This window comes from Erithacus rubecula (genome assembly GCF_903797595.1).
Source record: "Erithacus rubecula genome assembly, chromosome: 27".
Classification (NCBI taxonomy): domain Eukaryota; kingdom Metazoa; phylum Chordata; class Aves; order Passeriformes; family Muscicapidae; genus Erithacus; species Erithacus rubecula.
This window is the reverse complement of record NC_136679.1, coordinates 4,646,241-4,667,833: the sequence shown is the minus strand read 5'-3', so window position 1 is coordinate 4,667,833 and position 21,593 is coordinate 4,646,241. Positions and strand designations below refer to the sequence as shown.

The following is a 21,593-nucleotide window of genomic DNA, read 5'->3' as shown; positions in this document are numbered from 1 at the left end:
TGACACATCCCAGTGACACATCCCAGTGACACAGACCAGTGACATCTCAGTGACACATCCCAGTGACATCCCAGTGACACAGCCCAGTGACATCCCAGTGACACAGACCAGTGACACATCCCAGTGACACAGACCAGTGACACATCCCAGTGACACAGCCCATTGACATCCCAGTGACAGATCCCAGTGACAGATCCCAGTGACACAGACCAGTGACACAGACCAGTGACACATCCCAGTCACATCCCAGTGACACAGCCCAGTGACACAGACCAGTGACACAGACCAGTGACATCCCAGTGACATCCCAGTGACACATGCCAGTGACATCCCAGTGACATCCCAGTGATACATCCCAGTGACACAGCCCAGTGACACATCCCAGTGACACAGACCAGTGACACAGCCCAGTGACATCCCAGTGACATCCCAGTGACACATCCCAGTGACACATCCCAGTGGCACAGACCAGTGACATCTCAGTGACACATCCCAGTGACACAGCCCAGTGACACATCCCAGTGACACATCCCAGTGACATCCCAGTGACACAGCCCAGTGACACATCATAGTGACATCCCAGTGACATCCCAGTGACATCCCAGTGACACAGCCCAGTAACACATCCCAGTGACATCCCAGTGACACAGCCCAGTGATATCCCAGTGACACAGACCAGTAACACAACCCAGTGACACATCCCAGTGACATCCCAGTGACACATCCCAGTGACACAGCCCAGTGACACCACCCAGTGACACATCCCAGTGACATCCCAGTAACACATCCCAGTAACACATCCCAGTGGCACAGACCAGTAACACATCCCAGTGACACAGACCAGTGACATCCCAGTGACACATCCCAGTGACATGCCAGTGACACATCCCAGTGACATCTCAGTGACATCCCAGTGACATCCCAGTGACACATCCCAGTGACACAGCCCAGTGACATCCCAGTGACACAGCCCAGTGACACCACCCAGTGACACATCCCAGTGACATCCCAGTAACACATCCCAGTGACACAGCCCAGTGACATCCCAGTGACACATCCCAGTGACACAGCCCAGTGACACATCCCAGTGACATCCCAGTGACACATCCCAGTGACACAGACCAGTGACACAGACCAGTGACATCCCAGTGACACAGCGCAGTGACATCCCAGTGACACAGACCAGTGACACAGACCAGTGACACTGCCCAGTGACACAGCCCAGTGACACAGTCCAGTGACATCCCAGTGACACAGCCCAGTGACATCCCAGTGACATCCCAGTGACACAGACCAGTGAAACATCCCAGTGACACAGCCCAATGACATCCCACTGACACATCCCAGTGACATCCCAATGACATCCCATTGACACAGACCAGTAACACAGACCAGTGACACAGACCAGTGACATCCCAGTGACATTCCAGTGACACATCCCAGCGACACAGCCCAGTGACATCCCAGTGACACATCTCAGTAACACATCCCACTGACATCCCAGTGACACAGCCCAGTGACACATCCCAGTGACACATCCCAGTGACACAGCCCGTTGACATCCCAGTGACATCCCAGTGACAGATCCCAGTGACACATCCCAGTGACACATCCCAGTGACACAGCCCAATGACACATCCCAGTGACACATCCCAGTGACACAGCCCATTGACATCCCAGTGACATCCCAGTGACATCCCAGTGACACATCCCAGTAACACATCCCAGTGACATCCCAGTGACACAGCCCAGTGACACATCCCAGTGACAAATCCCAGTGACATCCCAGTGACATATCCCAGTGACATTCCAGTGACACATCCCAGTGACACATCCCAGTCACATCCCAGTGACATCCCAGTGACACAGCCCAGTGACACAGCCCAGTGACACAGCCCAGTGACCCAGCCCAGTGACACAGACCAGTGACATCCCAGTGACACAGACCAGTGACATCCCAGTGACACAGCCCAGTGACACATCCCAGTGACACATCCCAGAGGTGAGACACTGAAGGAGCCACCACCCAGCCTGAGACCTCCAGAGCTCTGGCAAACAGGGAATCCCTTATCCAGAAATGGAGAAGGTTCTGATGGAGCCTTGGGGAATATTCCCCCCCTGGGCTGCAGACCCATTAAAGGTGAGGCCTCCTCCCACTGACACCTCAGGGGAGCTGCTCATCCCAGAATTATGGGATGTTTCAGGTTTAGGATCACACAGTGCCATCCAGGGGACACTTCCCACTGTTCCAGCCCTGTCCAGCCTGGCCTGGGGCACTGCCAGGGATCCAGGGGCAGGAGCTGCTCTGGGCACTCTGTGCCACCCCTGCCCACCCTGCCAGGAACAATTCCTGCCCAATATCCCACCCAGGCCTGCCCTGGGCACTGGGAGCCATTCCCTGTGTCTGTCCCTCCATCCCTTATCAAAATCCCCTCTCCAGAGACTTTCCATGGCTGTTTCTGGGACAGCAGCACCGAGCCACAAAACCTGTGATTAAAAGCAAAACAACCCTGGTGTTAAAGGAGTCTGGATTCCCTGGTAATTAATTTAAGATTAATGGGAACAACTGAGTTAAAATTCGGTGACGATAATTAGCAAGCAAATTACAACAAAGGAGAAGGCAACAACAAAAAGTAATTACAGTGTGCAGACATTGAATCCTGCACTGCCTGGAAAATCCCCAGGAAAATTCCCTGTGGGCAATGAGGGAACATCACAGCCTGGAGCTGGGGGGAGCACACAGCCACAGCCTGGAGTCAGTCTGGGATCCTGCTGGGATCCTGTTGGGATCCTGCTGGAGTCCTGGGGGCTCTGCTGGGATCCTGCTCCTGCTGCTAAACACAAACCTGGGCAGGGCTCTGAGCTAAAGAAAACCCAGGGAATCTCCTGGCAGCTACCAGTGAATGCTCTGGGTACAAGGAATAGGAACTGGCTTTGGGTCTCCATCCATCCCTTCCACTCCTCACCTCTTGGGAGCTCTGGTGGGGTTTTGTTGGGGTTTCACTCTGATTTCTGTCCTGGGTGGGCACAGACACAGCTCAGGGAAAGAGGATTTGCTGCCTTGGCTCTGCTTTTCCTCAGGGCTGATTCTCAGGCCTTGGCTGTTAGAGGGAGAAGACCCAGCCAGTTCTTGTTGATATCAGGAATTCCTGTTGCTGTCCTAAAGAGTTTCTGCTTTATCATACCCCAAACTGTGTCAGAGAGTTTCCCTCTGGCTGATTTCAGTATCACTTTCCTCCTGAATTTTTCCTGCAGTTCTCACAGGGGTTGTGTCCAGTATTTCACACCATGAGGAAATTCCCTGTTAGGAGGTGACATCCTCATCCTTGTGAGCAGGGAGAGGACCAGGGAATGGCTGGAGCTGGGCCAGGGGCATTTCGGATGGGATCAGGGAAGGTTCTTCCCTCCCCCAGAGGGTTTGGGCACTGCCCAGGCTCCCCAGGGAATGGTCCCAGCCCCGAGGCTGCCAGAGCTGCAGGAGAGTTTGGACAGCACTGCCAGGGATGCCCAGGGTGGGATTTGGGGGTGTCTGTGCAGGAATAGGGTGGGACTGGATGATCCTGGGGGTCCCTTCCAGCTCAGGATATTCCCTGATTCTGTGTACTGGATAATAGGAGATGAGAAAATCATGGAATTGTGGAATGGTTTGGGTTAGAGGGACCTTAAAGCCCACCCAGTGCCAGCCCTGCCATGGCAGGCACACCTCCCACTGCCCCAGGCTGCTCCAAGCTCCAGCCAGCCTTGGACACTGCCAGGGACCCAGGGCAGCCACTGCTTTTCTGGGAAGCTGTTCCAGGGTTGCCAAAAGATGTTCTTGAGCTTGGGAAAAGTATTTGGGAGCAATCCCTGTGTGTCAGGATGGTGCTCAATGCCTGGGAAGGGCAGAACTGCCCAGGAAGCTCCTGGCAGGGACAGTGCCAGTGGGACCTGTGGGACCTGGGCTGTCAGGAGTGATTCCTCCTCTCTGGGGTGATCCCTGAGCTCCATCTGAGGGGTGCCTGTTCCTGCTGTGTCCCCATGGGATCCCCTCTGAGGGGTGGGACCAGGGCTGCAGGTGGAGAGTTGGGATGGGCCTCCCACACCCAGTCCCTGCCCACTGAGCTGTCCCCAGAAATGGCACTGCCACTTCCCAAGTGACTGTCACTGACCTGGGACTGTCAGCAAATCCCAGCCCTGCACTGCTGCAGCAGGATTTGGGATGGCCTTGAACTCCCTGCTGGATTTTAGCTTAGCACACCCAGCCCAGTGTGGCTGGATTTACCCAATAATGTCAGATTTTGGTCAATCCAGATAGAACTAAACTCACCCCACCCCAGAGCCCCCATCCCCTCCCATCCCATCCCATCCCATCCCATCCCATCCCATCCCATCCCATCCCATCCCATCCCATCCCATCCCATCCCATCCCATCCCATCCCATCCCATCCCATCCCATCCCATTGATCCCATCCCATCCCTTCTCCTGGATGGGATGAGATGCTGGATCCTAGGAAGCCCAGCAGTGTCTGCTCCCCCATCCAGCTGTGCTTGCCCTCACCCTCACATCGGCACCCCATTTCTGCTCCTCAGCCCAAATCCTGCCTGAGGGACCCCCAAACCTCCCCAAGGCTCCCCCACCCCAAAGACCCCAGACTTTGCAGGCCTGGCATTGGAAAATCCCTCCTGGAACACAGAATTTCCACAGTCCAAGTGAGATTTGGCAATGAAATTCCAGCCCCTGCCAAGTGAGGATGTTTGGATTCAGCTTTTCCACTGAAATGTCATTTATCTGACTGCAGTGGCTCGTGGGGAAGGGCTGGAGCTGACAGCTCCCCCTCCCCAGCAGCTGCTGCAGGGAGAGCAGAGGCAGCTCTGCAGCTCACAGCTGCTTCCAGAGCAGAAAGTTCCATCTGAAGGATGGAATTTTATCAGCTTTATTTCATTTAAATGATCTCAGTGACTGCTCAGGAAGGAAAAAGGTGAAATTTCAAAATGGAAACCAAACACAGCAATATTATCAAAATGAGGAGTTGGGGTTGCTGGGAGCTGGGCTCAGTTTTATCTAAAATAGCTCAGCTTGGATGAATTTTAGCAACTCTCAGCAGCCAGGGGATGCCACAGGTCAAGAATCAGGTGAAAGAACTGCCCAGAGCTTGAGCTGCCCTGTCCTGCCAGGGCTGTCCCAGGGCTGTCCCAGGGCTGTCCCAGGGCCACCTTCCCACACCCAGATCTCCACCCCTGCTTTGGCACAGGCTCCAGCCCAGGTGATTGTTGTTTATTAATAAAACTGATTTATTGGTTAGTGCAGGATTTAATTCTGTTCCAAGGACTGACCCTCAGGGGTTTGCTGCTCTCAGGCCCTCCCAGGTGCTGGATCCCTCCCACACTCCCAGAGAAAAGTAGCTGAAGTTGTGAAGGAATTTAGGGTTTCAAGGAAGTCCTGAGTTACTATCCTGTCTCCTCATGGCTTGCAGTGAATTGCTCAGTGTGCTGCCCCTCTGGGAGGTGCTTCATTCACTCCATGCACCCAAACATGATGAAATATTCCGATATTTGATCTTGCCCCTTTATTTCCCCGTGCCAGAGCAGCCCCTCTGTGTTGGGAAATCCCCACCCAGCCCCACTCCTCACCCTGAAGCCCTGGATGCAAACGGAGCAGGCTCAGATAGAAGGTGTTTGGGGACACTGGGAGCCCTTTTTGAAGGTGTTTAAACTACACAGTCCAGAGTTAATGATTATTTCTGACTGGGGTCACACGTGCCTCGAGTGCTGAGGGGCTCTGTCCAAACACAGGCAAACAACAGTGGCTGGAGGAGAAGGGAATCCTGGATTTTGGTCCTTCAAAGCACCAAAGCCACTCCTGAGAGATCCCAGAGCTCTAATTGTCTGTGTCAGGGGGATTCCAGCTCCCAGGAGCCTCCCAAGGGCTCACCCCAAATTCCTGCCCCTCCTTCCCCAGGGTCTCCCCTGGGGATGAGCTGGGAAAAGCCACAGGATCCCCCCAGTGCTCTGTGTGGGCAAGGCAAGGGGGAATCAGGAATTCAAGAATCAAGAAATCAGTGATGGGGACCCAGCCCATGCAGGGCTGCACCCCCTGCAGGAACAGGGCCAGGCATTCTATGGATCAGGGAATTGTGGAATGCTGTGGGTGGGAAGGGACCTTAAAGCTGATCCCATTCCACCCCTTCAGCTCTCCCAGGGGACACCTTCAGCTGTCCCAGGCTGCTCCAGCCTGGCGTTGGGCACTGCCAGGGATCCAGGGGCAGCCACTGCTGCTCTGGGAATCCCATCCCAGCCTCTCCCCACCCTCCCAGCTGTTACAAATCCCACCAAATTCTGTCCCAAATCCCAAGAATTGTGCCTGTGGCACACAAACACACGGTGGGACCCCTCCCAGGTGTCCCCAAAGCCCAGAGCAGCACTGGGGCCCTTCCCCAGGTGACACAAACCCATTCCAGGCTGGGAGTGGGCTGAAGGCAGGAGCTGCATTCCCAGCATGGGAAGTGTTCTATCCCACCCTGCCTGCTCTCCCCACCCTTGGGGATTCCAGACCTAATTCCTCATTCCTGAATCCCATTTGGGTTTCCCTACAAATTCTGGCAAAGCTGCAGCCAGAATCGGGAATAATTTGGAATTATTTCAGCACCTGCCCCTGAGGGATCATCCCCTCCTGTCTTAGAGCTTTGGTTCCCTGGGAGAGCAGCTCCAGATGGAAAAATCCCCATTTGTGCCCTGCTTGGCTCAGCCCAGCTGGGTTCCCTGGGACTTTTGCCTCTGCCAGAGCAGCCAAGGAGCCTCCAACGTTCCAGGGATTCTCCCAGCCCTGCCCACAGGGGGTTTTCCAGCAATGACACTTCTCAGTTTTTTCATCCCTGGAAATTGCCTAAAGCTGAACACCCTGCCCAGCCTGTGCCTGAGACTGAATTCAGTGCCTGTATCAGCGCAGCAATGGAGAAATCCCTAATCCAGCCCTCCTGCTTTCCTCACAAATGGGAATCTGCTCAGACCCTCAGCCACTGGTGTTTGTGAGCACCCAGGAATTCTGATTCCACCCCAAGCCAGGAATGCTGACCCACAATAACCCAGCATGTGAGCACAGACTGAGCCTGGAGGAATCTGGGGTGGATCTGCCTGGATTTACATCCCAGAGTTATTCTGGGGCTGGTCCAGCCCTGTTTGGGATGCAGGAGCTGCTCCTCACTGGAGGAGCTCTGGGCTGAGTCCCACAGAGCTCCAGCAAGGAGGGAATCAGCTCCAGGACCCAGGGAACAGCTGGAGCTGGGCCAGGGGAATTTGGGATGGGATCAGGGAAGGTTCTTCCCTCCCCCAGAGGATTTGGGCACTACCCAGGCTCCCCAGGGAATGGTCCCAGCCCTGAGGCTGCCAGAGCTGCAGGAGAGTTTGGACAGCACTGCCAGGGTGGTATCTGGGGGTGTCTGTGCAGGAACAGGGGTGGGATGGATGATCCTGGGGGTCCCTTCCAGCTCAGGATATTCCAGGATTCCAAAACTCCCAGCTGGACCCCATCTGCTCCATGTGCTGAATGTGAGCTGGATGGAACCAGACTGAGCCTCTGCCCCCTCCAATCTCCCTCTGCTAAAGCCCATCCCTAGGGAAGAGGGCAGGAATAAGGTCAGGGAATAAAGAACAGCATTTATTCTGTTCCCAAAACCTCTGTGATCCTGAGCAGCCTCTGAGCCCTGCCCAGGCCAAAGGTGCCTTTTGGCTTCACCACCCTCAGCTGATTTATCACTTCTGCTTTCAAACCCTCCCTGCTCATTCCTTTCCTATTTCTGGGTGTACCCCATGCTCTGGCTGTACTAGTTTGTACTGGGCAGAGAGGATGATCCCAGCACTGGAATACTGGTGTCCAAACCCAGCTTTTGCTGGGCAAGGAGCAACAACAGGAAATCCCTGGAGAGGCAAAGGGAGGATGAACTGAGCAGGGCTGGCTGCATCTCATTGAGGCCTTCGAGGACTTCAAGGGCTTAAAAAACTGGACTTTTCCATGGGCAGAGAGGGGAAGAGCAAGGAGGGGGGTGGGTTTAGACTGAAAGAAGGGGATTTAGCTTGGATATTGGGAAGGAATTCCTCCCTGTGGGGGTGGGAGGGGCTGGGATGCTGCCAGATCCTTGGAATGTCCCAGCCAGGGTGGACAGGGCAGCCTGGGACAGTGGCAGGTGCCCCTGCCATGGCAGGGCTGGCACTGGATCCTTAGAGCTCCTTCCCAACCAAACCAGGCTGGGATTGCCTGATTTGTAACCCCAAGTAGCTGCAAGGAACTGGTGACATCCCAGCACTGACTCCCAGCCCTCAAGGAGAACAACTCCAGCTGCCCCAGGAAAAGCTTCCCATGCCACTTTCCCCTCTGCTTGGCTCCAAGATCATTTGGAGAACATTTGGAATTCTTCCTTCCATTTCCAAGGTCAGCATCAGGTGCTCCCCTTATCCCCAGAAGTACCTGGGAAAGCAGAGGGAAATAAATCAGAATTTCTGATTATCTGCCCTGTGCAATTACTCTGGGAACAGCTCCCTGGGGACTCAGTGGACAATGGGGCACCAAAGAGGAAAGGAACTCCACTGCCATGGAAAACACCCCCAGGGAGAAGGGATTGAGGGAATTTTAGTGTCCCTGTGGAAATGTCTCACTCCAGTCCCTTCCCATCCCTCCCAGAGCTGTGGCAGACCCAGGATGTCCCCAGCTCCAAGGGAGAAATGGGAGGCAGGAGATGCTGCAGGGATATTTGGGAGAAGCCATGGGGAAAATAAATGAGAGTTGTGGAGGGTGATCCATGAGCTGGCAGATTCCCAGCTCTGATTCCCACTTATCTGGAGCCTCCTGACTCCCATCAGCTCCTGGCACCAGGGAATTGATGGTGGCAGAGGGAAGAAGGAGGATGGGAACAGGTTCATTCCCAGATTTTACAGCTGGTGCCAGGTACAGGAGCAAATCTTCCCTTCAATCCCAGATTTTACAGCTGGGCATGGGAACAAATCCTTCCTTGGAGCATCTTGTTCCCAAAATTAGGGACTAAATTAAAAAACCAGATAAAAAAACAAACACAAAAACAAAACAAAACAAAACAAAATCAAATGAAAAAACCTAACCAAAAAAAAAAACCCCAAAACAAAACAAAAAAAATCCCCGCAAATAAGCAACAACAAAAAAAAACCCAACCAAAAACATGGATAAGTTGCTAAAAACCTGAAATTCCTACAAGAGGAATCTGGCCAGAAGCAGGGAGCAGGAAGGGTTTGATGGGAACATTTCCAGTTAAGCTTTCCCAGTTCTCCAGGGAGCTTTTGCACCTCTGGGGAAATTGTTCTAAAATATCAACTGTGGAGAGGAAACAGCCTTGGAAGGGGAAAAGTCTTGGAGAAAATGGTGGAGAATCATCCAGCCCATTACCCACAGCACAGGGAAGCTCCAGGTGCTCATCCAGCCACATCCAAGGGCTGGGAAAGGAGGAGAGAGAGGAATTCTGAATAAAAGTGAATCCAGTATTTTGGGGAGAAATACAGAGAGGAAATTAAAAAGACCAGGAAATGGAATCCTTGTGCCTTCTACACCTGGAGCAAAGAGGGGGGAGAGGACAGATTCAAACATTCCCAGGAACACTCAGGATATTCCTGCAGGGAATGTCTCCCCAGGAAAACAAATCCTGACAAGATCCTTGTGCCAAGGCAGAGCCAGTCCAAACATCCCTCCTGGAAGGAGGAACTTTTTCCTGCTGCAGTTTCCTTCCTCCAGGGCTTTTCCATTCCAGGAGCTCCCTTCCTTTTGCCTTCCCATGGGATTTCATTGAGGAAAAAAAGCAGGGATTTGAATAATAAAAAAAAATTCCTTGTCAGCCATCAGAGGACCCAAAGGCTGGAGAATACAGGGAGGCATTGAAGGAAAGTGTCAAAAGGGGGAGATTTGATGGGATAATGGGAAGGAGAGTGGGAAGGGTAATCCCATGGATGGCCCTGACCCCTGCAGTGCCTCAGGCCAGGCTGGGCAGGGCTGGAGCAGCTGGGACAGTGGGGGGGCTGGAATGGGATGGGCTTTAGGGTCCCTACCCACCCCAGCCATTCCATGATCCCATGAAATAGCCCTGAAGGCTGGAATGGGAGAGGGAAGAGCTCCCAGGGGCTGGACCAGGCAGGACTGACCTGAGCCAGGCCCTGAGTGTGGTCCCAGCCTGGGCCTGGGGTCTGTTTCTCTGTCTGGGGAAACTGAGGCACTCCAAAGTCATTTCCCATCTTTTCCCAGTGGCCTTTCCCTGTGTCCCAGATCCAGCAGGGATGGAGCAGAGCCCTGAGTCCAGGGCTCTGGGGTGATCTGGGACAGATGAACTGAGATTGGGAATGTCCTGCTGCTCCTCCAGGTGACCCCAGGATCCCTGGGGCTGGAAAAGGTCACCAAGCCCAGGCTGGGACCAAATCCCACCATTCCCACTAAAAACTCCTGCCTGGTTTTAACCTTGGCCCCAGCTCTGGGTCCATGGGATGGAGCCAGGAGCCCCCACAGCTCCTGGGAACTCCAGGGGGAACTTGGCCAGAGGCACCTGGAGGGGTGACAGCCCCTGGAATCACACAGGCTGGAACAGAGCCCACAGCAGCTGCAATGCTGGTCCCTGCTGGTGCTGAGCATCAAGGAACAGCCTGTACAGGGGATGTGGGCTGGACACAAACCTGGACAATCCCCTGGCTGTGCCAGCTCAGCCCCTGCTCTCCCCCCTGCACAGCTCCAGTGGCATTCCAAGGCTATTGAGAAACCAATCCTGTTTCTAATCCCTGAAAAAACAGCCTGAAACTGCCCTGAAATCCAAGAAAACCCCAAATTTCCTCTGCTGGCAGCAGGAGCAGAATCCAGCCCAAAACATTCCAAGTTTCCTGGTGTTGTTTGTGGGTTTTTTATAAAAATCAATGTCATTTACAATTATATAACAGCGAAAAAGCAGCTGAAAAACTTTGGGATGGAGCTTCTATTTTATCCAACCTTTTCTCCATTAATCTTCCCACACAACTGCTGTCACCATTAGGCTGCCAAAGGAAAATTCTTTGGATCCTTTCAGTTTGGCAGCTCTGCAGGTGGCACTCACCTGCCTGTGCTTCCAGCCTGTCCTGCATCCCTGGATCCCTGTGGATGCTCCCTGTGCCTCAGGAGCACAGATATCAGTGGGACAGGCATATCAGCACCCACCCTGGGGGTATTTCCACTGGAAATCCACAGGAAGGAGGTAAAAATTCCCAAATTCTCCCACAGCAGCTGCTGGTGTGTGGAGAGTTTGCAGCCACCTGGGATTTCCACACTGGGAATTGCCTGAATGAGCCCATGCTGGAATTGCTGGCAGCATTTCCACAGAATCTGCAAGGAGCTGGAGCAGCTTTGGGGCTGTCAGATTTGATGCTTTGAAGGGATTTTTGACGGGAATTGAAGCTGTTTTTAATGGAGAGGGGGAGGTTTTGCTGTGTGCAGAAAGGGGCTGCTTCCCTGGGGAAGGAACAGGGAATTCTCCTGCATTTCTGCAAAGTCTGGGAGTCTCCCAAGCCTCCACAGCAGCAGGGTCAGCTCAGAGCTGTTTGTGCTTCCAGCCCCATCCCCCAGGTGCTCCAGGCATTTTTACAATAATTGCATTAATTGATTTCCTCCAAGGTGACCCCTGTGCTTGGCCAGAGCAGGGATCAGCTGGGATGGGAACTGGGACCTTCCCAAACCCTGTGCCCAGAGCCCCCAGCCCCAGGGCCCCTTCCTGCTACCACCCCTGGGACAGTGGCCCTGGAGCAGGGTGGGGTTTAAGGTCCCTCCCCACCCCAGCCATTCCAGGATTCCATAATTCCCCACACGGGGCCAATTGCTCCAACTCCTAAATGGGAATTTTTGCAGCAGCAAATTTCCCTGCAATTCCTGTGCCACAAATCCCACAAGAAAGGGATTTGGGAATGGGGAGGTTTCAGTGGCAGCTTGGGGGAGGCTGACCCAGGAACTGCTCCACGGCTTCCAATCCCAAAAATTCCAGCCCAAATCTCCAAGGGGAGACTCCAGACTGGCCCAGGAGTTCCATATTTTCCTTCCAGCAGATTCAGGGAATAAAGGAACTTCCAAACATGGTGCTGTGGGATCAAAGACTGATGTGGAGGTGACCCTTGCCTTTCATCTTGCAGGATTTGAAAACTCATTTTCCCACTTCCCTCCTGCTGCCATAAAAACCAGGGGTGTGGCAGCCTCTTGGATTTGAAACATCTCCAGGTTTGAGGAGAAAGGGCTTTTTTCCCTTTTTGTCACCTGGCTGCCAGGAGAGACTTCAAATTCTTTGGAATGGCAAGGAATAAATTTTAAATTAAGGAATTACTCCCTGAACTTGGTTTAGATGCCAAACTCCCCAGCAGAGAGAGAATTTTCCACCCTCTCCAGCACCCAAACATGGAGCACTTTTCCTCTGGATTTGCCAGGTCCAGTGAATTGAACAGGAGGGAGAAGGGTTCAGGAATTAGCAGGGAATTGAGTCTCCAAGCACAGGGCAGGACATGGAATATTCAGTAGGACCCTCCCACATGTCCCAGGGTGACCCACAGCTCCTGTGCTGGGCCCCATCCCCAGGGAAGCTTCAGCCCCCTCTTTTCCAGCTGCTGCTCCCCTTGGGAATGTGAGGTTTGAGATCAGGGGAGGTGCAGAGGAGCCTCCAGCCCCCTCCAGGCTTATTCCCATGGGGTCCAGAATCATCCCCCCAGACAGGGAGGCTGGGAATTCCCTCCCACATTTCCCACTGTCACACTCACTGCCACATCCAGAGCTCATGCCCAACCATAAATAAAGGTGTAGGTCCCATCTAATCCTAAATGAAGGTGCAGGAGATCCCTAAATCCCCCAGGAAACTTGGGAGGTGATGTAAATCCCATATGGATCCCATGTAAAGGTGTCCAATCCCATATGGATCAGCTCCCATGCACATCCCAGGACCAAAGCCCTGAATGAGCCAGTTTGGACAGCAAAAGGAGCTCAGGAGGTTTTTCCTTCCTGAGATTCCTTTTTAATTAAAGCAGAACATCTCCAGTGGTGCCACAGATGGAGCAGGAAAAGCCTGAACTGCCAAGGGAAGCAGGAGAGAATCACCCCTCCCTGCAGCCCCTCAGCAGCCAAAGCAGGGCCCCCAGCCAGCAGCTCCCAGCAAATTCCAGCCCTTCAGGAACTGAGGGAAAAGGGAAAGGAAAATAAACAGGAACAGAGACGCCCCAAAGCTCTGAAGTTCAGAGGTTCAGGGAAAGAAATGGAATAATCTGTGTGTCTGAGAGCCAGAAAACAGACAATATTCAAGATTCAATATTCAATATTCAACATTCAGTAGTCAATAGTCAATAGTCAATGGTCAATGGTCAATAGTCAATGGTCAATAGTCAATAGTCAATGGTCAAGGTTCAATAATCAATGGTCAATAGTCAGTGGTCAATAGTCAATGGTCAATGGTCAATAGTCAATGGTCAGTAGTCAATAGTCAATGGTCAATAGTCAATGGTCAATAGTCAGTGGACAATGGGCAATGGTCAATAGTCAATAATCAATAGTCAATGGGCAATGGGCAATGGTCAAGATTCAAGAGTCAATAGTCAGTGGTCAATAGTCAATAGTCAATAGTCAATGGTCAATAGTCAATGGTCAATAGTCAATGGTCAGTAGTTAATAATCAATGGTCAATAGTCAATGGTCAATAGTCAATGGTCAGTAGTTAATAATCAATGGTCAATGGTCAATAGTCAGTGGTCAATAGTCAGTGGTCAAATCTTTCTTGTCCTCCTGAAGGTGGGTTCACATCCCAGGCTCTGGATGTGCCCCATGGATGTCCCTTCCCTGCCCATTCCTGCTCCTTTTAAAGCTGCTCTTTTCCCTTTCCCCTTGGGCTGCCTGGATCCAGGATCCAGGGAACTGGGAGGTCCAGGATGCCCCATTCCTGATGGCAGCAAAGAAATCTGATAGGAAGAAGCCACGAGGACTCTGCTGTTTCATTTGCTCCAAAGAATTCCTGTTCAAATTCATCCTTCCCAAATCCAGAGGTTTTCATTTGTTTCATTTCCTCCTCATTTCTTCGGCAGTGAAATGGAAAACAGGGGAAAAAAAGGAGATAATTGGGAGGATGCCAGCAGCAAGTTTAAAATAGATCCAAATCCTTCCTCTTCGCTACCTGCAGAAGGAATTGAAGGAGATATTTAAATATCTATCTCTATAAACACATTTATTTATGGATTAGCCTTTTTTTCCTTTAAGGAAGGCAGGGAATAAGGGCTTAGCCAGGAAATGCCAATTAAAGCAGACCCCACTAATTAAAGGCCATGTCACAGCCCTGTCATGTGTGACACAGAACACGACCTGAAATCCACACTGATTCCCAAATTAAGCCCCTGGATCGTGTCCCCTCCCAAAAGCAGGATGAAGGAGGATGAAATCCTTTGGGATGTGCAGGATCCCCCCAGGGGCAGGGCCTGCAGCCCAGCCAAGCTCTGGAACCTTCCCAATGAATCCTTCTGTGGAACCCTGGAAATTCCCACCTGTTTGCCACGCTGTGATCCCAGTGTCATTCCCAAAGGAGCAGCAACACCTCAGCTCCCTTGGGCACTTTTTGATCTCTCCCAGGTTTTTCCTTTAAACACACACGAGGTCCTGGAGATATCCAAAGTTTCCCTATATATTTTTTTGGTTGTTTATTTGTTTTTGAGCAGGGTTGTGAAATCCAAATGTTTTTATTCCTTTGGTGCTGCTGGGGTGAAGCAGCAGATCCAGAAATCCTGGCATTATTTATGGAATATTTCACCTCCCTGCATTTAAAACAAACAGCCCCAAATCACTGCAGCCCCTAAAATTTCCCCAGTTCCTTGGGAGAATTTCCCAGCTGGAAGCCCGAGGATTTATTTCATTTATTTGCCTGGAAAATAGAACAAGGAAAACACTGACAACTCCCCTTTGGATGTTTCTGGGGGTTCCTCTGGGGTGGCTCTGCTGGGGTTTTCACATTCTCTGGCATCTGAGGCAGCAGGGTTGGAATTAGGGCCGAGTGGTGGCTTCCATGGAAACCCCAATTTCCAAGTGTTCTGTGGTTTTCTGGTTCCACCGCGGCTCCAGCAGGAATTTCTGCAGGGCTTGGGCAGAGCAGGGAATTTTTCTGGAAGGTTTGGGGGTTGCAGAATATATTTAAAGCTCATTTAGCCTCAACACCCTGGGCTGTGGGGTCACACCCATCCCCAAGGGCTGTGGGGTCACACCTGTCCCCAGGGGCTGTGGAGTCACACCTGTCCCAGGGCTACAGGGTCACACCTGTCCCCAGGGGCTGTGGGGTCACATCTGTCCCTGGGCTGTGGGGTCACACCCATCCCCAGGGGCTGTGGGGTCACACCTGTCCCAGGGCTACAGGGTCACACCTGTCCCCAGGGGCTGTGGGGTCACACCCATCCCCAGGGGCTGTGGGGTCACACCCGTACCCAAGGGCTGTGGGGTCACACCCATCCCCAGGGGCTGTGGGGTCATACCTGTCGCAGGGGCTGTGGGGTCACACCTGTCCCCAGGGGCTGTGGGGTCATACCTGTCGCAGGGGCTGTGGGGTCACACCTGTCCCCAGAGTCTGTGGGGTCACACCTGTCCCAGGGCTGTGGGGTCACACCTGTCCCAGGGCTACAGGGTCACACCTGTCCCCAGGGGCTGTGGGGTCACACCCATCCCCAGGGGCTGTGGGGTCACACCTGTCCCCAGGGGCTGTGGGGTCATACCTGTCCCAGGGGCTGTGGGGTCCCAGGGGCTCCTTGGGTCCCAAAGCCCAGCCCAGCCAGGGCTCTGCAGGATGGGCACATCCAGCTGTGCCCAGCTGTGCCCGGCGTGCCAGGCTCTGCTTCTGCCCCTGGAGATGTATCCGTGCTGGAAAAGGGATCCCGTTCCCTGCCCATGGGGACCTGTTCTGGGGACAAGTGGCTTTTCAGTGTCTGCCCATTGATCTCCTTGCCTTGAGCTCCTAAGAGCTAAAAATCCCCATTCCCATTCAACGGGCTCTGAGAGCACAAAATCCACCACGGGAAGGTTGATCTGGGAATCCTGGAATGGTTGGGGGCGGGAGGGACCTTAAAGCCCATCCAGTTCCAACCCCCACTGTCCCCCAAGCCCACCCAGCCTGACCTGGGACACTTGCAGGGATCCAGGGGCAGCCATACCTCCATGGAATTCTATTCCAGAGTCTCCCCACTCTCCCAGGGAGGAATTGTTTCCCAAATTCCAAGCCCCATCCTGCCCCATTTGAGCCCATCGTTGTAATTTCTCCCCCTTTTTGCTCCCTAACAGCTCAGCAGAGCAGACAATGAGCTGCTCCACGTCTGGGGCCAATCCCAGGGGATAAAACCAGGGATAAACCTGCTGCCCACCCAGCCAGCAATGGAATAGCTCAGGGGAGCAATGGAATAAATCCCATCAGTCCCCTGGGATGCTCCAGGGGACACAGGTGGGGGCTGTGGCAGGGAAGGGGGTTCCAGTCCCCCTGAGAGTCTGGAGAGAGGAGGCTGGAGTTGGATCCTCCCTCCTTTTGCTCCATTCCCCAATAAATACTAATAATAACATCAATACTAATACTAATACTAATACTAATACTAATACTAATACTAATACTAATACTAATGCTATCCAGAAGAACAAAGTTTTACTAATGCCTTTCCAGGGGGTTTCAAGCTTTTCTTTGATCCTTTTTGTCTTCACCTGAGTCAATGATGTGAAAATGAAGTTTCAAAAGAAGTCAAAGCTTTTGGTTGGAATGACTTCTTGTTTTCATCTTGTCCCCTCTCAGGGGTACATGGGATGTTTTAGGCAGGGAATTTGGGGTGGAATTCCCCCACAATAATTCATTGAATTTGTCAGATATTCCAAACTACAGAATCCCAAATCCATTCTCCTCCAGAAGGAGGAAACTCACCCGGCCCAAGGAATAATTTTCAAGTGACTTGTCAGTTAATTAGCAATATTTATTGATCAGCTCTATTATTTCTTATTGGACTTAATTAGGCCAAATCAGCTTTTAAGCCACTCTGGCTGCCTGAGGAATTAGCCAGGGCTTGGATGCAGGGAATGAGCTGCTTTTCCAAATAACTGAAAACGTGGAGAGAATTTCAAAAGGCTGGGGAGATGTTCCACCAGGAGATACCTTGGAATTTCATCATCAGGTTTAGTTTTGGAATGTTTTCATGGGGAACCTTTTGGATTCCAGCTCCAGCTGGGCTTGGCCATACACTGCCCTTTGCCATCAGTCGTTGCCAGCTAATTAAGAAAAGTTGCTTCCTCTAATAAATCAAGGAGAATTGAGTGGATCATTTGGAGTGGATTTAAGGAAAAAGCCACTTCCCATGCAAACCTGCTGCTCTTTTCTTCACAAGCCCCTTTTGCCAGACTGACCCTGCCCCCCCCCAAAAAAAAAAAAAAAAAAAAAAAAAAAAAAAAAAAAAAAAAAAAAAGTGAAAAACAGGAGAAGAGAAGAGAGAAGAGAGAAGAGAAGAGGAGCCACAGTGCAGGGTTGGGCTGGACTTTCCCCCCAGCACTGTCAGAGAACCCGGCCCGGCCCGGCCGTGCCACAGGGATGCGCCTGGAGACGGAGGGAATTCGGGAGGATGTTTATGGTCGGGCACCTTTTATTTCCTTGAGATTGTGGCAATAAATCGTGGGTAAAGGAGCCCCAGCCCGCCTGGCGGGGAAGCACTTGAGATGTTGGTTATCATAAGAGGGAGCCAAGGGGAAAAACTCCCACCGCTTTCAACAGGCGGCAGGGAAAACCGAGCTGAGATCCACGGGGAAAACCGAGCCGGGATCCGCGGGGAAAACCGAGCCGGGATCCGCGGGGAAAACCGAGCCGGGATCCGCGAGGAAAACCGAGCCGGGATCCGCGGGGAAAACCGAGCCGGGATCCGCGGGGAAAACCGAGCCGGGATCCGCGGGGAAAACGCAGCAGAGGCTCCTTGGAGATCCGCTGGGATGGATCCGGGAACTCTTCCCACTCGGTTAGGAAAGGTCACGGCCGCTGCTGGGGGGTTGGGAAGCATTTGCTGTTTACGACCAGTGCTAAAAAAATGGGAAAAGGCTCCAGAGCACGGACACGAGCTCTGGAAAAACCACGTGAGATATGTGAGGGCACCGAGCTGAGCCCACGCAATGTTTGTGCTGCTGCCGCCGCCCCCAGCCCTGCCGGGCACAGGCTCAGCCTCCCAAATCCATTTCCACCCCTGCTCCAGGACAGGCAGCGGGATTTGGGGCCGCTGCCCCCCGAGCGGGGCTGCTGCACGTTCGCAGCATAGTCACAATAAAAAAAACTGTCCGGGAAAGGCTGGAGAGAACCAGGCTGTAACGACTCCATCTATTGGGTAAAAATATACTCCAAATGCTCCAAATGCACAGGGAAAATTAATTCCGAGGGAAAAAAAGGAAAAAAAAATAAATCAGAGGGGATTCGGAGCAGTTACCGGCACTTACAGCTTAATTGGACACAATTAGAGGAATGTTTCTCGGTGCTGTTTGAAAGCAAAATGAAGGTAACAGCAGCCGCTTGCAGAGATCGAGCTCGGCAGTCGCGAGGAGACGCCAATCCACCCGCCGAGTTATTCCCTGCGCACAGGCTGGAAAGGGAAAGAGGCTTTTTCGGTGTCCGAAGCAGGGCAGGAGGAGCCTCTGACCCCAAAGGGCTCTGCAGGCTCGGGGTGAGGGGCAGAGGGGCAGCGAGGGCTGGGGGCGACGCTTCTCTGGAAGCGTTTGTGCCTTTCCCACCCGTTCACGGGATCAGAGAGCCCCGAACCCCCAGAGCCATCCCAGCCATCCCCCCTCCCCAGAGAGCAGCGCCCGCACGCAGCCCGAGCGACACTCGCCCGCGTTTCTCCAGCCTTTACTTGATATTATGTTCTCCCCCGGGGCTGCTGAAAAGCAGAAAAACAAACTCCTGCCGAAGGAGGGAGGAGGCAGCGGGGGGGCCGGGGCCGGCGGCAGCCGGGGGATAACGGGGGGGCGGAGGAGGAGGAGGAGGAGAAGGAGGAGGAGGAGCGGGGGCTACTCCGGGGAAGCAGCGGCGCGATCGGCGCCGAGCATCGCTCCCTCCGCCTGCCGAGCGCCGAGCGGCCGGGACTGGCACCTCGGCAAGCTTCGCGCCGCTCTTCCTCCTCCTCCTCCTCCTCAGCCTCCTCCTCCACCTGCCGCCGCTCGCTGCCCGCGGCCGGGCGATGGCAGCGCGGGGCGGGCGCGGCGCGGGCCGGGGGTAGCGCGGGGGTCCCGCAGCGCTCTCGCCGCCGGGTCCCGGGCTCCGCGGGCTCGGAGCGCGGCGCGGTCGCGGCGGGGCTCGCTCGGTGCCGGTGTCGGGCGGGGCGCGGCAGCGCGGGATGTGAGCGGCGCGGCCGGGCAGGGACAGGGGCAGGGGCAGCCACAGGCACAGGGGCGGGCGGTGCGGGCGGCGCCGGTGGCCCCGGTGGCCCCGGGCCCGGCATGCCGCGCTGCCGGAACTGCCGCCCGCCGCGCAGCTCGGGGCCGCGGGCCGCCCGCGGGCGCTGCCCCCGCCGCTCGGGGCCGCAGCCGGCGGGGGGCCCGGGGATGGCGCGGCGCTGCTCGCCCTGAGCCCGGCCCGGAGCAGCACGAGCGGCGGCGGCGGCGGCAGGAGGAGGAGGAGGAGGTGGTGGAGGAGGAGGAGGGGAGCGCCCATGGCGCGGGGGCGCCGGGCGCCGGCGCTGCGCACTCGGCTGCACGGGCTGCGCCTCATGTGCTCGGCGCGGGCGGCGCCGGCGCGCCGGGCGCTCTGGGTGCTCGCCTTCTGCACGGCGCTGGGGCTGCTGCTGGCCTGGTCCTCCGACCGCTTGCTGCACTGGCTCGCCTTCCCCTCGCACACCCGCGTGCGCACCGAGTGGAGCCGCCAGCTGCCCTTCCCCGCCGTCACTCTGTGCAACAACAACCCGCTGCGCTTCCCGCGCCTCTCCAAGGGCGACCTGTACTACGCGGGGCACTGGCTGGGGCTGCTGCTGCCCAACCGCACGGCGCGGCCGCTGCTCACCGAGCTGCTGCGCGCCGACGAGGCGCGGCTGCGCTGGTTCGCCAAACTGGCCGATTTCCGCCTCTTTCTGCCGCCCCGCCACTACGAGGGCATCAGCGCCGACTTCATGGACCGCCTGGGCCACCAGCTGGAGGACATGCTGCTGTCCTGCAAGTACCGCGGCGAGCTCTGCGGCCCGCACAACTTCTCCGCGGTGAGTGCGCCCGGGAGCCGCGGCTGCTCCGCTCCAGTCCCCCCGGCTCCGCCGGTTCTACTCCCGTGTCCGCGGCTCCTCTCGCCCCCAGGGATCCCCGGGTCCTCTTGGTCCCGGTCCCTGTCCCCCGTTCGTGTCGGTCCAAGGGCACCCCTGGCTGATGTGGGTTTGAGGGACTCCTGGCAGGTGTCGGTCCCGGTTCGTGTCCCCCTCCTTGCTCCGGTCCCGGTTCGTGTCCCCCTCCCTGCTCCGGTCCCGGCCCCGCCGCCGCTTGCTGCGCCTTTTCCCACGGTGCCCGGAGCGCTCCGGGATGGCAGCGGGTCTCGGTGGGTCCGGCGGGTCCCGGACTGTCCGGAGGGTCTCGGTGGGTCCGGCGGGTCCCGGACTGTCCGGAGGGTCTCGGGGGTCCGGCGTGTCCCGGTCTGTCCGGAGGGTCTCGCCCCGGAGCCCCTCGGGAGCTCCCGGGGTCGCTGCCCACCGAGCGCTTTCCCTGCCGCTGTTTTTTCCGCCAGCCCAAGTGATGCTCTCTGGTCTAGGGGTGATTCTGGCGTGTGAGGGGCTGGCTGCTGCCGTGGGTTTTAATCACAAATAATTAAATTAATGTTGCACCATCCCCGCCGCTGCCGTCCCACGTTCCGTGTTGCTCCCAGCGTAGTCGCACCCAATTTTTCGCCTGTCCAAGCCGAGGTGCCCCAGGTCCGGCCCGGCCCTGCCCATCCCGCCGAGCTTGGCTGTGTCTGGTGCCCCGAGCTCTGTCCGGGCTCCTTCGGCTCCCCGGGCGATCCCTGGAGCTGCTCCTTGGGGCCGTGCGGGTTGTGCACCCCGGGCTGCTTTGGGATGCGGGGCTTTGCTGATCGGAGCCGATCCAAAAGGTGTTTGAGCCCTGATGAACCAGCAGCGTTTGGGATCAACCCCAAAACTCAGGGCAGGGCTTTACAAACCACTGGGAGAGGGAAAAATCCCATCGGGACTGCTGGGAGCTGTGATGTGTTGAGAGGAGACTCGGTGGATCTGGAGCCAGAGCCGTGTGAAGGACCCGGTGCTTCCCTGGGAGCCGCGAGATGCTGCTGCTGCTGGAATATTCTGCTCCTGTGGTCTCTGCAGAGAGCATCCTGCCCAGAGGGGCCGGGGTCTGCGGGGACAGATCGGGCTCTGTGTGGGAGCTGCTGGATTCCCGGCTCTGCCTGGGATGCAGCCTGAAATCAGACGGGATTGTCCCTTTGGACTTGTCACGTCAGCCGCTAAACTGTGAAGGGGAGGAGGGAGGCACTCCCTGCGGGATGGAGGAGCTGCTGCTGCAAACAGGAGCAGGAGTGGCACAGCTGGAGGGAAAACCATAAATAAAATGGGATAGTGAGGCAGGCCCTTTCCAGCAGGACGGCGTGGTGCCGTGGCAAGGG

General features: G+C 55.2%; 1 protein-coding gene across 4 annotated transcripts in view; it reads left to right on the top strand.

Annotated features, from left to right (window-relative positions):
• The window catches only part of LOC306812800 (acid-sensing ion channel 2), a 379,828-nt gene that overhangs the window by 294,881 nt on the left and 63,354 nt on the right, over window positions 1-21,593 (top strand). For 2 of the 4 annotated variants that reach the window (XR_013776903.1, XM_079327664.1), the window contains exon 1: window positions 19,542-20,193. The exons of the other annotated variants lie outside the window; for them this stretch is intronic. Coding sequence is in view for 1 of the 2 variants with exons in the window: in XM_079327664.1 (XP_079183790.1) it covers window positions 19,654-20,193 (540 nt within the window). In the remaining variant the exon portion in view is untranslated. Of the gene's footprint in view, window positions 1-19,541; window positions 20,194-21,593 lie in introns of those variants that run through there. 4 annotated transcript variants of the gene reach the window in all.